Genomic DNA, 16993 nt, shown 5'->3' on the forward strand with positions numbered 1-16993 from the left:
AAAAAAAAAACCCACAATGAAGAAACTGCCACTTGCTTGACAAAAATGGCCATGGATTTAATAATTAGAACACCCAGTATTGGGGAGGTATAAGGGAAACTGTTTTCCAAAATAGTGCTGGTGGGAGTGTACATTGGCACACTTCTGGAAAGCAATTTGGCAAAAACTATCAAAGCTTTAAAAACGCACCTACTCATGGATCCAGCAACTCCAATCCAAAGACATTGCTATTTAACCAACTAGGATTGGTTAAATAAACTATGACCTCCTGGCTAAAATCTTTACCAAAATTTAAAAATTGGTTTCTTCGGATATGCTTATATGCATGGAGACCCTTTTCTAAGAGCCTGGAACAGAACTCCCACTTTTTGCCTTTAAACTCCTTATTCAAAAAAAAAAAAGCAGACTATATTGAGCTCCATTTTCTGATTTCTGAATAGGCTCTATACAATCCTTCTATAATCATGCTTTGCACATTGTCATAACTTGAATTCTCTATGTGCCTGCTGCCCTGGTTCCCACAGGTTCTTACTCTTCTTGGAATTGTCAGAGTATCTACCACAATGCCGGCTATGTGGGAGGCATGTGCTAAGTTTTTTCCTTCCCTCCTTCATCCTTTCAGACCCAGCTCAAATGTCCTCTCCTCTTTGAGACTAGCTCCCTGCTTCCCTCAGCAGTTACGAGCTCCTTTCTCTTTCCTAAAGCAACTGCACAAAACATCTGGGGTGGCGCCATGCTCCTGTTAGGGTCTTTCTACCTACTACCCATGCACTTTTTGGAAGCGTCTCTTACTTATTGTTATAACTAAGTCTGGTGACTAGCATAGCACAAGGAACATGGTAAATAACTAATTACGAAGAGTGCAAGAATGAATGAGTCAACAAATGAATCTATTCCAACATTTTCTATTCTGGGTTCATAAAAACATACAACTTTTTCTTTCAAAAGGTTTTTCTCTTCAATGGGATACCACTTTTAGAAGTAACCGTCCTTAAAAATCTGAATGCTGGCAAAACTAGAAATAGTAGGCAATATTTTTAGTGCTTTATATAACAAATTTTAGAAATGTTTACCTAATTTTATTATCTATAGGCTTTTATTTGCCTTTACTGCTATTTTAAGGAAGAAAAAGTTAGCTCTCTGCTTCTTATGGCTTTTGTAAATGATATGTTTTGGCAACAGTTCATCCTGAGAAGTGAGATTCTGGCAGCTTCCCTAATATATTGGGAATTCACGACAGCAGTATACAGCCCGGAATTATTTGTCTGTGCTCCAGTTTTTTTCCTTCCTTTTTTTTTCTTGAACTTTTTTCTTTTTTCTTTCTTTTTTTCTTTTTTGGCAAGACAGAACGCATAGGAGGCAATGTTCCTTTGTGCTTTTCCTGCTCTAAGTGAAGAACTTGGTTTTTTCTTTTATATGGAAATGAAAATAAAATCTAAAAGTCTAACCCAACTCTGACCAAGTTACTTGGAGATAACTAAATCATACATGTAATATTAGAAATGAAGTATCTATCCTGGGTAACACGAACAGATATCCTACACCTATTCCAATTGTACGACCCTCAGTCCCTTTGGATGTTTTGGTTAATCTCACTAAATCACCTTGGATGTATCAAAACTCTAGGTAATTTGATTAATACTCAGGAAGGCTGGATAAATTTCATTCTCTTCCGCATTCTGATGAATAATGGCATATTTCCAGTGAAAAAAGGCTCTGGAGCATGTATGTGTTTCTAAAGCTACCAACTTGTACAGTTGTGGCTTATTAGGAAATGTTTGCTAACTTAGCAATCAGAAAGCCGGAATTTGAGGCTCTGTTACTTACAAGCTGTTTGAATTTGGACAAGTTACTTAATTCTTCCGAGCCTCAGTTTATTCAACTGTAAAATGCAGATAATGCTAACCTCTTTCACACAACTGTGAGAAACCGCTATGATAAAGCAAGTGGGGATATTTTATAAACTGTTAATCACTATATAAATGCAAGATACCATTATGAATAAAGGAAAAAACAAAAAGCATATTTTATAGAAAATTCTTTTCCATTGAGCTTATAAAGCTTTCAAAAATAATGCTCCTTAACTGTATATATTAGGGAAGAAAATGGAAGAATATAACCCAATATGCTCTTTCCTCTGGGCACTGGGATTACAGAGCTTTTTCTTCCTTTCTCATTTAATTCCCCAGTATATTGGGAATTCATGACAGCAGTACACAGCCTGGAATTATTTCTATAATGAAGATGAATTACGTCTATGTTTTAATTGTTCGAAAGTAAAAGAAGCCATGCTCACTTAGCTGTGAGAAGGGAAAACACCGTGAGCAGCACCTCGGCTAGCCCCAGCTGACACCGGGCAGGGGTGGGCTTTGCACTGGGTCTCTTTACACTTGCTTGGCTCGGGGACTGAGTGCGTGCATCGAATTCTGCCCTTTCAGCATCTTCGAACACCTGTCACTTTGCTTCGGCCTAATCAGCACCTTGTGATAAGCGAAAACTCGGCTCAGTCAGGGCATACTCTGGGTCTCAGCCAAGAAAAATGTCAACCCTTGCTGAGGGAGCCAAGAGCTAACGGTTTAGGGATCACACTTACCAGTGTGGGCATTGCAGGGGCTGCCTGCTTTCTGCCCCTGCCAGGCCACGGGTCTGAGGATGGGGATGCGGCAGCTGAAAAACAGCTCCATGGAGTTCTCCAAACGTACCAGTGTCTGTCTGTCTGTCTCTGTCTTTCTCTGTCAATTTCTCTCTCTCTGGCAGCCCCCTGAACAGACTGCTCCCTCTGCCTGGGGGGTCCCACCCCACACACCCCCATCGGCCTGGCTGGCATCTCCTGCAGTTCCTTTCATCTTCGCCCTTATCCAGGACGCCCTCCTTGCCCCCTGTGCTTCTACCCTTCCCTCGGTCACGCCCCACCCTACACTATGAGCTGTGCCCACCCCCACCCCGGGGCCTGACCCACAGTCAGCTCTCAGTAAGGGTCTGTCCGAAGAAAGGCCAGGCCCCAGCTGACTGGCCGGGAGCCTCCGCAGAGTCCTGTCCTCCTGGCCTTCCACTGCACAAATAACCTCACTCGGAAAGAAAGGCGAGCTCCTCAGGAAGCCTTTTCCAGCCCTCTCCGGCTCCCAGGGGGCTGTCCCCAGAAGTCCCAGACTCTCCACTTAGCAATGACTCCTGCGCTGCTCATGACTGCCCCTGGAACTCTGTTCCCTGTCTGTGAGGCACTTTTGGAGGGAGGTAGGAAGTGCCTGACAGGCAGGAACTGTGTCCTCATGCAAACTTCACTTTACATCCAACTAATGTGAATCAGTGCCAGCATGTTCCAAGTACATGAGAGAACACCAAGAAGCGTAAGGCACGTCCTCTGCCCTCACAGATGAGCACAGACAGGTGAGGGAGACACACATGCAGGTAACAGTTCAATGGAGTTAGTTATAATTAGGGCACAAGCCTGGTTCTACTGGGTATTCTGTGGGGATATCCCTAGACGTGGGATGCAGCAACCTTCCGCTGGGGGCTTTACCTGCAGGGAGATGGGCTCAAGAACAATGCAAGTTAGAATGGGCAGAGAATGAGATAGAAAATCTGCTTCCTTATGCCTCAGAACCAGGTCAGGCACACTGAGTATAAAGCTCCCAGAGTACCACACACTTCACCTTCTATCACTTTGCACATTTGTAATTCCTGGCCAGGGTCTGACCTCCTTCCCCAGATGGAAACTCGTGGAGCCTTCCATGAGCAGGTCGTGCTTGCCACTGTGTCTCCAGAGCCTGACCCAGCATCCAGGATACAGTCAAAGTTCAATAAACATTTGGGGATCAAATGGATGCAAAGAAGCACAAACACGAAGGACTTTTCTTAAGAAATTAAGACTAAAAGAAATCTGCAAAGCATGAATGCTGTATATCTTCAAGTTAGCACTCTTATATGATACGTCATGGCTAGAACCTTTTAAACACAGGACAGGGAAAACATTGCTCACCTCTGGACCTGACCAGACCATAATTTACTGGCGTATCTCCAAGCGACACCAGGTTCGTCTTCAACCTGGCTTCCTACCCCTCTTTCCCAAGCCCCCTATTTTCCCGAGGAAGAGTTTCAAAAGCAATGACAGTCTATATTATTCAGTGACTTTTCTTTCAATGTCCTGACAAGTCCAAGGTGGGATAGAATTGACACTTTGCCCTCTGTCATTGTGTATAAACATGTACCTCATCATCCACAGTTGGGAGGAAAAAACAGCTTTGCACCATGAAAGCAACTGAAAACAACAGATTCCTCCTGGCTAGTTCTGGTCTCCATTTCTGATTTCCTAACGAAGAACACATTTATCCCTCGTGTTTGTAATGCTGACATCTGAAGAAATGTTCTAGCCTCTGTGGTTATGATAATCAGGTGAGAAAGTTGCTGTATCTCCACCATGAACAGACTAATGTATACCTGGTAGTATTATGGGCTTATTCTTCGAATGTTTATTTTACTTGGTGAGCCAGTTCTTCTGAAGTCTGACTCCTTTTTGCACCTCTTTGCAATTAACTTTTGTAGAAGCTTGTTTCTTCTCACGAAGACCTTGGCGTCCCCAACTCTGGACTGAGAAGTCGGAATGACGTTGAGTTCTCACAAGAGTCCCAGGCTGCTGCGAGAGGTGAGTGTGGATTCTCCACTCAGGTGCGTGTTTAAGCAGGAAAGCACTGACTGGTCACTTATGGTTGCAGCATCATACAGGAAATTACATCAAATGACTTTTAAAGTTCTTTCCAACAGCAGGATTCTATTTGTCTAAATGGAAGGTGCCAAGTGAATAGTGTTCTTTCATTCATTCAACAAATGTTTACTGAGCACCTACTCTATGCTGGGCTCTATGGGAGGCTCTAGGGATACAATCTGTCCTCATGGAATTTACAGTCTAGTGGAGCCAACAGACATTAATCAAATAATCATAAATAATTGTAAAATCACAACTGCAACAAGTGCTACAAAGGAGAGGTCTGTGGTTCCTTGTAAGCCAATATTCAGGGGATTTGACCCACTCTGAAAGGTCAAAGAGGCTTTCTGCAGAAATTGCCTCTGCTATTGCCTGGAAAAATACAGAAATAAAGTGCCCTGCATTGTTAAGCTATAGAATGCAAATATTTCGAAGCTCACAGAACCACTAACATTCACCCTGAGAAACTCTATAAAGGAACTGTTGCAAATATTCACTAGCAAGGGACAGGGTAGGTGGAAATTAACTCCTCTCTAAATAAGGAGATCAGTTCAGTTAAGTAAGTTCAGCTGCACTTGTTCACAATGGTGGAGACCCATGGTTATGCAGCCTGGTTTTTAAAATGTTTATCTCAGAAATATTACACAACAATTTTCTTTCTTTCAGAGAGAGAAAGAACTTGTGGATTATTCTCATGATACATTCTCTCTTTGGATATAAAATATATCAAAGGGAAGATAAAACCATGGTTGGCACTAGGTATTTGTTGAATGGGTTAATAACTCAGAGCAAATGTTAGCAAGGAATAGTCTAGAATCTAACACTTTGGTTCAAAGAAATCAATTCCACAAATATAACGTGGGGGACTTTTATTGGCAAATGGTTCCAGGTAAAAACTTCAAGGCTTTAATTATCCACAGCCTTACATAAACAGTATTATGAAACTTCCTAAAAGCTAACATATTGAAAGTTATACAAAGAAAAGTACTGTGCCCAGATCACTAGAAATACTCATCCCACCCTACTCTTCGCTGGCCAGGCCAAGCCTGGATGATTTGGGCTCAGTTCTAGGCACCACCTTCCAAGACGGGCACTGGTGAACCTAGAAGCATCCAGAGGCTAGTGCTAGCTCTATAAACAATGTGAAACGAGGAGCAACTGGAAGAACCAAGGATGGGAGGCCTGGAGAAGGAAGGACCTGAGAGCTGCTCTAGTATCTGAAGTCCTGTCATGTAAGAGAGGAGCAGCCTGTGCCATCCTGTCACCAGGCCTGTTCCCAGCCCGTCAACACCAGGGACTCCTCCTTGGCTCTGGGGCTCTGATCCCTCCTACTCAGTGCTCCCCACAGGGGTCTGTGGGACAAGATGTTACTGTATGTACTATTAAAAAAAAAAGATATTGTGGTTAACTATGTTTGGGCAAAACTTTACTGACAGTATTCCTCAGAGTAGAATGTTTTGGAACCTTCAAATGCTACTATCATCGTGAATACCCGAGATAGAGAGGTATACTCCAAGTTTCCCAATCTTTGTGGACTCCCAGAATCCTCTCCTGGAACTAGTATCTTCCACATACTACACACTCTGGGAAACCCGATTCAAGCTTTTTCTCTTTTCACCAGGCTCAGCACTGATATAGGGACATAAGGGCAGGGCAGGAAACCAAAGGTTTTCACACAGTGCCTGCCTTCAGAGACATCTTCATCTACAAAGAAGAATGACTGATACCAAGCCTGGACTAGATGACACTGGGGGTGGGGAACTTCATGGAGAAGACCCCCCATTCACGTAGTATCCCTCGGACTAACATGGCGCCATCTACATATATGAAGTAGGAAAGAACTAAGCAGTGGCCTTGTAATCTCTGATTAAAGACTCAGAACTTTGGCAAGTGATCTAGCCTTCGTTGTGGACACTGTTCAACCCCAAGACTCCTCCATCCTTCTTAATACCTTCCAATTTTGGCAAGTCAATTTATTGCCAAAGAGTACTACCACTCTCTCAAGGATATTAAATTGCTTAGAACTTTGTAAATATGTGCCTCAAATTTACCAGCTCATTCTACCCACTCTACCCCCAGCCTTGTAGGAAAGGAAACGAAGTCAGTATTCTGTTGTTTAACCTGGCATGAACTGCAACTCAATGCAAGGCTGATAGAATGCTTGGTTTTGATCTTCTTTTCTTTGCTAAAAGGTGACAGCAGAGTACTAAAAGGCCAAGAAAATCAGTCCTTTTACTTCAAAATATTGGGTAGAGGCCGGGCGCGGTGGCTCACGCCTGTAATTCTAGCACTCTGGGAGGCCGAGGCGGGTGGATCGCTCAAGGTCAGGAGTTCGAGACCAGCCTGAGCGAGACCCCCGTCTCTACTAAAAAAAAAAATAGAAAGAAATGATCTGGACAACTAAAAATATATATATATAAAAAATTAGCCGGGCATGGTGGCACATGCCTGTAGTCCCAGCTACTCAGGAGGCTGAGGCAGTAGGATCGCTTGAGCCCAGGAGTTTGAGGTTGCTGTGAGCTAGGCTGATGCCACAGCACTCACTCTAGCCCGGGCAACAAAGCGAGACTCTGTCTCAAAAAAAAAAAAAAAAAAAAATATTGGGTAGAGAGAATAGGAGGAGAAGCGATATGGCCACTTAAGCGCCTTGCAATCTGGCTGGAGACCAAGACATGAGAAAGAGCCACACGGCTGAACAGATAAGTTTAGACAAGAGAGACTGATGTAGGTAGAATGAGGTCGTAGGGAGGGTCATGAAGAAGGTGCGAGTTCAGGTCAGTATTTGGACAGGCAGAGAGGAGGAAGGAGACCACAGAAAATGGGGTCTAAGGGTCTTGGGTGATCCCCCGAGTATACTGTACTGCAATTACACATACACCCTCATGCACAAGGATGTAGTTTTAATTTCTTGATCATCTAGCAACTTAGCTCCACCCTCATGGTCTTCCTTCATTTAACCTTGATAAATCATAACTTGTTGCCATAGAAAAACTAGGTCTATGCGAGAGAAAGATTTAATACTGTGTTGAAACCTCCTTTTAAACAAAAACGAAAAACACACTCCCTCCATCCTATTTCTTCCCAGAAATGAAAACATTTATAAAGGTTTCCTTGACCACTGAGGCAAGAAAAATATGTTTATCACTCTGTTTAATCCCTGCAGACTCAATGACCATGCCGCCAGGGAGGCCCCCAAACTTCCTGTCTCTGTAGATGTGATCCTCTCAAAGTAAAATTAGCCCTCCTGGCTGAATGCACTTGCCGCTTTTCAAATGTGTACACTTCATCAGAGTTGTTATAAATAAATTGTGTCTTGATTTAGGACACATCAGCTACTGTTGCTATTTTAGTGCTACCTTAGCAGTCTAAGCTTTCGCTGGAAGTAGCAGTTACAGGGAGGAAAATGCTAGCACAGGAGTGTGACTTACCAGTCCCGAAGCTCTCCTCCCCACAAAGGGACAGTTTACTCGCATCCATCAAATTCCCAAAAAACTTCCAGCCAGTTGGGGTCTCATACAAAGCGATCTTTGTAGCATTAGCCACCCTTCAAAGGCATGAAATCAAAGTTACATCACAGCAGGACTGTTAGCGTCGCCATGTGAGGATGGAAAAGAGCAACTGTTATTGTGATCAAGGGTCCCATTTAGCATTGCTCAGAGGTACACATAATTCTAAGATTGGTGGAAAATCATAAGAGAAAACTTGTGCACAATGGGCTATTATATGTGGATTCAGAGGAGGGGGAAGAAGAGGAAGAAGAAAGAATTAATTCAAAACACTGAGTTTAACATTTTAGAAGAAACAACAGCAGTAAAATGTGCAGGGCTGTTTTGGAGGCTATTTCAACCCATGTGTTTTGGACATAGACTGCTTATATAACCATTCTATAATGAACAAAAGAATGATGTTTTGATGTACTTATAATCACAGAATCATGAAATACTGGGGTTGGGAGGTCAGCATTTTACAGAAAAGGAAACAGAGCTCAGAATGTCATGTGATAAGACCAAGGTCACCCAGCCAGGATTACTGACCTCCTGGTGTTCAACTGCCCAGTCAATGGTCTTTCATCTCATCAGAAGGCCCTGCAGGGAAAGTGCCCAATGGGTCTCTGGTTTGCTCCATGCTGATCGGTGGTCCTCTCTCCCTTCTGATACATCTTTTACTTCTCCCTAGACATCTTTAGACTCTAAAACCTTTGAGTGACTTTTCAAAAAAATTCCTTTTTGAACCGGAAAAGTTATCTGATAGTCTTCATTCACTGTTTTAGTGAGATTTGCTTCCAGAATGCATGTCTTATTTCTAGGGAAGCAATGTCAGGGTTTCCCAATATTTGGGAAAAATAAAATCTGTGATTTTGAAAACCATGAAAGTACAATAAACTTTTATCTGGATAATGAGGTATTTCAGTTGCATTTCTATATACAGATTATCAATTCTTCCAAAAATTGGAATTAATCTGTTCCTGGATAACACAGAAGGTATTCCAGGACCTGATGGGTTTAATGGATGATAGTAGGGCCACAAACCAGCTCATAGCTTCAGATGTAGGAGCTGGAGGCAGAAACAGTGGGTTTGAATTCTAGCTCTAACTTGGCTGTGGGGTCTTGGACAAGATTGTTAACTTTTCTGATTTTCAATTTTCTCCTCTTTAAAATGAGGATTGCTGTGAGGATTTAGATCATGAATGTAAAAACACTATAGAAACTACAAATCACAGTATGGATATTAGTGATTACTTTCTTGTTAGCTGAAGCAAAGTCAGCACTAATTCCGTGACCAGCTCCCCTCCAACAGGAAACTACTCCATGGCCCCACACATGAGAGCAAAGGCTCTGAGTTCAAATTCTGACTCAGCCATTTACTAGCTGGGTGACCTTGGCCAAGTTACTTCTTTGTCCTTTTGTTTTTCTACCAGTAAAATGGGGCTACCGAGGCACTAGGATCACTTGAGGCCAGGAGTTCAAGACTAGCCTGAGCAAGAACAAGACCCCGTTTCTACAAAAAACAAAAAAATTAGCCAGGCATGGTGATGCATGCCTGTAGTCCCAGCTACTGGGGAGGCTGAGGAGTTTGAGGTTGCTGTGAGCTATGATGATGCCACTGCACTCTAGCCCAGGCAACAGAGTGAGACCCTGTCTCAAAATAACTAACTAAATTAACTAACTTAATTAATTAAAATCAAATCAAATAAAATGGAGTTACAAACAGCATTTCCCTCATGCGGTTGGTCTGAGAATTAAATGACTTAAAACACATAGAAGATTTAGTGTCTAGGACAAGGTAATGTTCAAAAAATATTAGCTATCCCTATAAGAGGCTAGATACATGAGTCTACTTTCTTCCCCAGCCTTGACCTTTTACTCATTAATTCATTTTTTTTCTTTTTGAGACAGAGTCTCACTCTGTTGCCGGGGCTAGAGTTCCATGGCATCAGCCTAGCTCACAGCAACCTTAAACTCCTGGGCTCAAGCAATCCTCCTGACTCAGCCTCCTGAGTAGCTGGGACTATAGGCGCGTGCCACAACGCCTGGCTAATTTTTCTATTTTTAGTAGAGACGGGGTCTCGCTCTTGCTCAGGCTGGTCTCCAACCCCTGAACTCAAGCAATCCTCTTGCCTCAGCCTCCCAGAGTGCTAGGATTACAGGCGCGAGCCACTACACCCAGCCTAATTCATTCTTTCTTTACTTTTCATTTAGCAAACGTTTCCTGGGCATCTGACATGTTCTAATTAATATTTTCCCTAGTCCTCATTTGTTACTTATTCCTTCTATTTTTCAAGTTTTTAGTTGTGATCTCATAAGCCACCTTAAGGCCTTTGTACAATGAAGTGATACATAATAAATAGACAAATATACAGACAAGCAAATCTGAGATATCAACTGTTCATTGTCACTGGTTTCTATCTCACAAAAACTGAATGTAATTTTTTCTTACCTATTTGAACTTTCTGTTTTAGATTTTGCACAAATGAACATTCACTGTGCCTGTGTGTACATGGGTGATCCAGTTCTGTTGAAACTCTTGTTACTTCAATCTGCTCTTTCACCCAAACTCTGTGCACACTGCTAAAGCAAAGTAATCCTCTAGAAAGATGTCTTGAGTACAGTGGAAGTGCTATCCATTCATTTATTCATTAACATTCATTCATTCGTTCATTTTTTAAAAAATGATGTCTGTGCGTGTTTGCCCTGCTATGTGCCAGGCACATCAGGGTCAGGCAGGGTCTAGGATGGTGAAGAAGACAATCCTCTCTCTGCAGAAGTACACAGGCCAGCAGGGCAGTCAGGCACACAGGCTGTCAGAACACAGTGTGATAAGTGCCAGGAGGGAGGAAGTCCAGAGAGCTAAGGGAGTGCAGAGGGGGGCATCTAATCCAGAAAAAATCCACCCATTCCCTTATATAAGAAGCACTTAGTTAGCACACACTGTGCACCAGATGCCTACACTGGAAGGGAAGGACAAATGTGCCAGGCACAGTGAAGGGCACGGTGAGGACCAGGACAATCCAAGACAGGAGGGCCAAGGAAATGGAGAGACCTACCGGTCCAGGGCACCACTCGTGGGCATGCTGCGTGCAAAGCCGCGGACCCCGGTTTGCTGGAAATACGGAATGCTGAAGATGTTGGCAGCAATGACAGCCACAGAGTCTGAAGGGTTCACAAAGAACCCATGCTTGCCCAGAATCATGTTTCGATCCTACAGGGGAAAGAAGATTCAAAGGAAGACCTTTTAATCAGACTACAAGAAATCAAACCATCTTCCATGGGAGTTTTATAAAATTGAAAACTGATACATTTACTTACACTGGGTTTTAAACACTGGATTTTATTTTTAATGGGTTTATACAGTACCATTGGGCCAAAGAGTTAAAACTGTTTTCAATTAAAGTGCAAGCACAAACTCCTTTTGAGCTGAATACTCTGTTCTCCCTCCAGAGGCCGGCTGACGTTAACCTCCTAGACCTTTTCCAAACTCTGGAACCAATCACCTCTCTCCCGGGGGAGGGGAGGACACAGTAAGAGAAGAAACATTGGCTGTTTACACAGTTTGGTAGGCCTACCAGGCATCCTTTTGAGGAACAAAGGCAGATTTCTTCGAGGAAAGGCCTCTAAGTCCTGGCCTCTCCAGTGGGTACTGGATCCAGCAAAACACGCTGCCACTGTCACTGGTTCCTGGGTGCCTGGTGCACAGTCACACTCAAGTAACTGAGAACATGGAGGGAAAAACTGCCCAACACATGCCATAGCACAAAGACATGTTGTGAAATGATGTCTGCTAGGAACCCCTTTAATTTCCCAAAATTTTGATACGGGAAAAATGATTCTTCAGGAAATAGTGGATTCTAGCTGACGGCAAAGAATAATAGCAACAAAAAAATATTTTTTCAACTAAGTGAACGTGTACAGCGCCGACTACCTGTGAGACACCAGGGAGACAACCAAAGACACATCTCTTCATTTTCTGTTACAGAGTCACCGATGTGAACAAAACAGCTTATTTACAAATATTTTCATTGCAGACAAGGAATAAAATATTAATTCTCTCAATATTATCTTCATATGGAATATAAAATTATAGTTTCAACATTCAGCTAATGTGAATGAATGGGTACATTATAAGACCAAAACCTTTTCCAGAGATTAAATTAGTAGCCGGCTGCCCGTTGAGAGCAGAAACCTTCTTTAGGACAGGTATGTAGAACCCAACCAGCTCAGGAAGGACCAGTCATTATGTCATACCTGGAACCCATTCACCTGCCAATCTTAGCAAATATGGATATCCGAAATTAAACACATGGGTTACGTGGGTTACATTTCAATGACTCTTATTTCTGTTAATGTAGTCTTTTAATAATTTAGTTCTGACCTCGGGTACAATGAGAGACCCTCGACAGTTGCTCCCAGGGCCTGGTAGAAGCAGCCCTTCCTTTTTCCCCATCTGCAAGATCAAGCCTGGCCTGCATCAGAGTTCACCTAAATGTACTGTACCCACCCCATCTCCATCAAAGGCAGCCCCAAAATCATGCTCTCCTGACTTCATGGTCTCCACCAGGTCGGCTGCGTAGGTGAGGTTGGGGTCAGGGTGGTGGCCTCCAAAGTCCTCCAGAGGAACGCAGTTAACTGCTGAGTTTGCAGGGGCGCCGAGCTCTTCACAGAGGATCTTCTTTACATATGGTCCCACAACTGCGGAAAGCACAAAGTAAAAGTACGTGGGGAATCAGAAGATAAAACTTCTTAAAGTATGTGAGGATGAGGGGCTGAGGTGGATGCATTCTGGGGACAAGAAAGGCATGAGCAGCAATGAGAACATACGAACTGTATTCAGGGGCTGGTGAAGAGTAAGTCTGACTGGGGAAGAAGTTTCTATAAAAGGGAACAAGGAGAGATTAGGTTGGAGAAGGTGGGGCCAGTCACGAGGGAAGAGTGAGGGAAGGGGAAGGAACTAACAGTTATGAAGGCCCTACTGTACACCTGTGCCAGGTGCTTCTCAACCATTTCCTCATTTAGTCCTTCACAAGGTGGGACAGCTCAGCGCTTAAGAGCCTAGACCCTGGAATCAGAGTGTCTTGGGACAAATCCCACCTCTGCCAATCATTGGCTGTACAACTTTGGGAAAATTATTTAATCTCTCTGTGCCTCAGTCTCTCCCATCTGCAAAATGAGGATCATAATAGTAACCACCTAACACGGTTGATGTGAGGATTAAATGAGTTAATAGATATGAAGCATTGACAACCGTATCTGGCACATATGTTATAAATGTTTATGTTATGATTATAACCTCCAATTTATAGATAAGAAAACTGATGTTCTGAGATAAGAAATTTGCCCAAACTTACACAGCTAGTGGGAGTGGGGGTTGGGATTCAGAGCTCCCATCTTTCTACCATGTCAAGCTTTCTGAAAAACTGGTCAAAAAATACCAATAACAACAAAAACCAATAACAACAAGTGACAGGAGAAACCGGTCACATACATTTACAATGACATTTTGTATACCAGGAACATGCATCTTTAAGATGCCGAGGATGAGTGTTCATCAAGGGAGGTACTAACCCCAACACAATACATGCCAGAGGCCAGAACAGGGCAGAGTATGTGTCTCCTATGAGGGGCCACATGGTAAGCAGGTTATTGACACACCACAGAATGAGGTCAAGGCAGCCAGGGCTGTGAGGGATACAGAAATGGAGGCATTAGAGGAACAACCAAAAGACCTGGAAAAAAGAATTCTATTTCCTGACCAGCTTCTCTTACCTAATACCCACCTACAAGCCCCATTCTCCAGCCAGCCCAGGCTTCACCTCATTCTCCTAATGTGGCATCTATTTTTAAACCTTCACATCTTTGTGACAGCCATCGACTCTGCTGGGAATAACCATTGCTTGATTTCCATCACTCTAGATCTTTCTTTCTTTCCTAAAAGCTGAGTGTTATGAAAAACTGCCATTTCTTCCAGGAAACCTTTCTTGATACCCCTAGTCAAACGATGCCTTTTTCTAACCCCAAAGACAATACTTGAGATTCTAACTCTCATTTTGTAGGTCTGGCAGTGGTTAGTTTTTTACCTACCTCATGTCCCTAAACATTCCGCAAACTCTTAGAAGGAAGTCATCTGCCACCTTCCTGCCTTGTCCCCAGGCATGCATGTAGCAGGTTCTCAATACATGTCTGTTGATTGGCTTAAAATGACAGGATTGCTTTGGTCTGAATAAGGAAGTAGATCTGTTCTGTGGGACTCCAGAGGGCCACCCAGGATCCCAGCGGGGAAGTTCCAGGGATGGAAAATTTCAGCCCACTAGGAGAAGATTTTCTAACCATGGTTTGCAGTGCAACGGGAGGCCCCAAACAGCATCACTGAAAGGGTCCAAGCACTAGGCAGAAAGTCTTCCCCAGCCTGCCAGATGTGCGTGTGGATTCCCACACCAGGGAGAATCCTTGCCACTCAAAAGTTCTAACATTCTAGATTATTACAAAACATATAGACAGTGGTTCCCAATCTTTTTGGCACCAGGGACCAGTTTCATGGAAGATGATTTTTGCACAGACCGGGGTGGTGGGGGGATGGTTTCAGGATGATTCAGGTGCATTACATTTATTGTACAGTCAAACCTCTCTGCTAATGATAATCTGTATTTGCAGCCGCTCCCTAGCGCTAGCATCACCACCTCAGCTCCACTCAGATCATCAGGCATTTGATTCTCATAAGGAGCACACAACCTAGATCCCTCACGTGTGCAGTTTACAGTAGGGTTTGCGCTCCTATGAGAATTTAACACCACCGCTGATCTGACAGGAGGCAGAGCTTATGCGGTGATGCGAGTGATGGGGAGCAGCTATAAATATAGATGAAGCTTCACTCCACTTGCCCACCGCTTACCTCCTGCTGTGTGGCCAGCTTCCTAACAGGCCATGGACCAGTACCAGTCTGTGGCCCAGGGGTTGGGGACCACAGATAAGGACATTCTAAGTGCTCAGGAATTCTCATATTCCTACATGTGAGAAAATTCCATGGCCCTGGTTCACAATGATGGCTGCGGTCTCTACTGACCTGACGACACAACCCACAGAGGAGGAAGAGAAGGATATACACATCCTGTTGTTCTTGAATTTAGTCCTCAACTTGCTTTTTCCCTCTTCTAAGAAAAGGAGCAAGTAAGGGTAGGTGATTTGGGGTTCAGGGCTCAGGGGCATGTTCACCACATCTAGCAAATACATTTCTCCCTCAGAAATACACGGGGGTGTGCAAAAGAATGAGTGGTATCTTCCGAGGGGTAGGGAGAGTCCGCAACAACAGTTGCATGTTACTCAAAACCTGAGGCTTAATGTGGAAATACCGACCTTCACGCTAGCTTACCATGAGGAATGTTGCTACTATTTTTACTACGTACAATTAGATTTTTATCTGTGTGAATACTGCTTGGAAAGGTTGCAAAATAACTCTGTTCAAAAACTGTTAGAGAGAGACTTGAGAAGAGGCTTGTTAAAGCATTGTGATACACACAGTAGAGAGCAACTTCCTATCTTTGAGAGAAAGGAATCTTAGAGGAATGACTCCATACCTCCATGCATGGCATCTATACGGATCTTTAGCCGGTTTGGACCAGAAAGTAGTTCTTTCAGTGCCTTGAAATCAAAGATGTTCCTCAGCATCGCAGCATAAGCTTCCACCGAATCCACAATTTCCACTGTAAGAACAAGCACGTTAGGAGATGGAAGGATTAAACACATTAAGAAATATCATACTTGAAATGATTACATTGCTGTAAACTTGCAATAGCTGTTTTAAAAGGACAATTATGGAGCAGCTCCAATACACCAGAGCTATTAAATATCTTATTCAATACCAACAATTTTCCTGAGAAGTAAATGTTGTTAGTCGTACATTATAAATGAGGAAGTTTAAGATCTGACAGGTTAAGGCACTTGTCCACCCAGCCAGGATGGGGCACACAGAGCATTTTCAATGGAGGTTGCATAAATTCTGCTAGGCGGCCACATTGCCTCCCTAGTCATCTCCGTAAGAGGTGCATTTTGGTGTTACAGATGACGGAAAACATAATGCCTACTTTTCTTTTTTTTCTTTTTCAGTCATCATGACTTAATGGTAAAAAGTTGAAAACAAAATTTTTTAATGAATCGCTTTTCACACATACTGCTTAAGAAATAAAACAAATATAAGAACTTAGTATTGTTCTCATTGGTTTTTCATGGGTTCTGAATATTTTCAAGACATCGAAATTTTAGGAAACTCTCTACTGGTGTTTTCTGAACCCCAAGAAAATCTTTGAGATGTACCAAAGTACCACTTTATCTTTATTAGGATGAATTGTCAGCTCTCAATAAGTAGGTTCAAACAAAAAATGCATTGCATAAGGTTGCAGTACAGAAGAAAAGAATACGTGTTAGGGCGAAGTCAAAATGCAAGTCCATTGTCAACCATCTCATCCTCGTTTTATTAATATGAATAACTGTATAAACATTTATTCCATCAATTATTATAATAGCTTGGCATTCAACAACAAAGTGTTAACCACATCTGCGTATACAGGGAGTTTCAATTTAGCCCTCAAACTTGGTCTGATTGATTTTACTGCATCAGGGAAAAAAAAAAAAAAGGCCAAGCTTGGGAGTCATTCACACCTGAGTTTAAATCCTGGTTTTTACCATTCACTGACTGTGACCTTGAGCATGTTACTTAACCTCTCTCTGCCTTCATTTCCTTATCTGTAAATAGTGAATACTGACAGTGCTGCCCTCATAGGTCTACTGTGAGAATAAAATGGAA

The 16993-nt window shown here is 42.9% G+C and overlaps 1 protein-coding gene across 1 annotated transcript in view; it reads right to left on the reverse strand.

Annotated features, from left to right (window-relative positions):
* PGM1 (phosphoglucomutase 1) overlaps window positions 1-16993 on the reverse strand; it is a 63650-nt gene that overhangs the window by 11816 nt on the left and 34841 nt on the right. Inside the window, exons 4-7 of the mRNA XM_012639446.1 lie at window positions 15768-15893; window positions 12698-12888; window positions 11247-11401; window positions 8131-8246 (exon numbers count right to left, since the gene is read on the reverse strand). Of these exons, the coding sequence (XP_012494900.1) occupies window positions 8131-8246; window positions 11247-11401; window positions 12698-12888; window positions 15768-15893 (588 nt within the window). The remainder of the gene's footprint in view (window positions 1-8130; window positions 8247-11246; window positions 11402-12697; window positions 12889-15767; window positions 15894-16993) is intronic.

The sequence above is a fragment of the Propithecus coquereli genome, unplaced genomic scaffold (genome assembly GCF_000956105.1).
Source record: "Propithecus coquereli isolate 6110/MARCELLA unplaced genomic scaffold, Pcoq_1.0 Scaffold14, whole genome shotgun sequence".
NCBI classification, from domain to species: domain Eukaryota; kingdom Metazoa; phylum Chordata; class Mammalia; order Primates; family Indriidae; genus Propithecus; species Propithecus coquereli.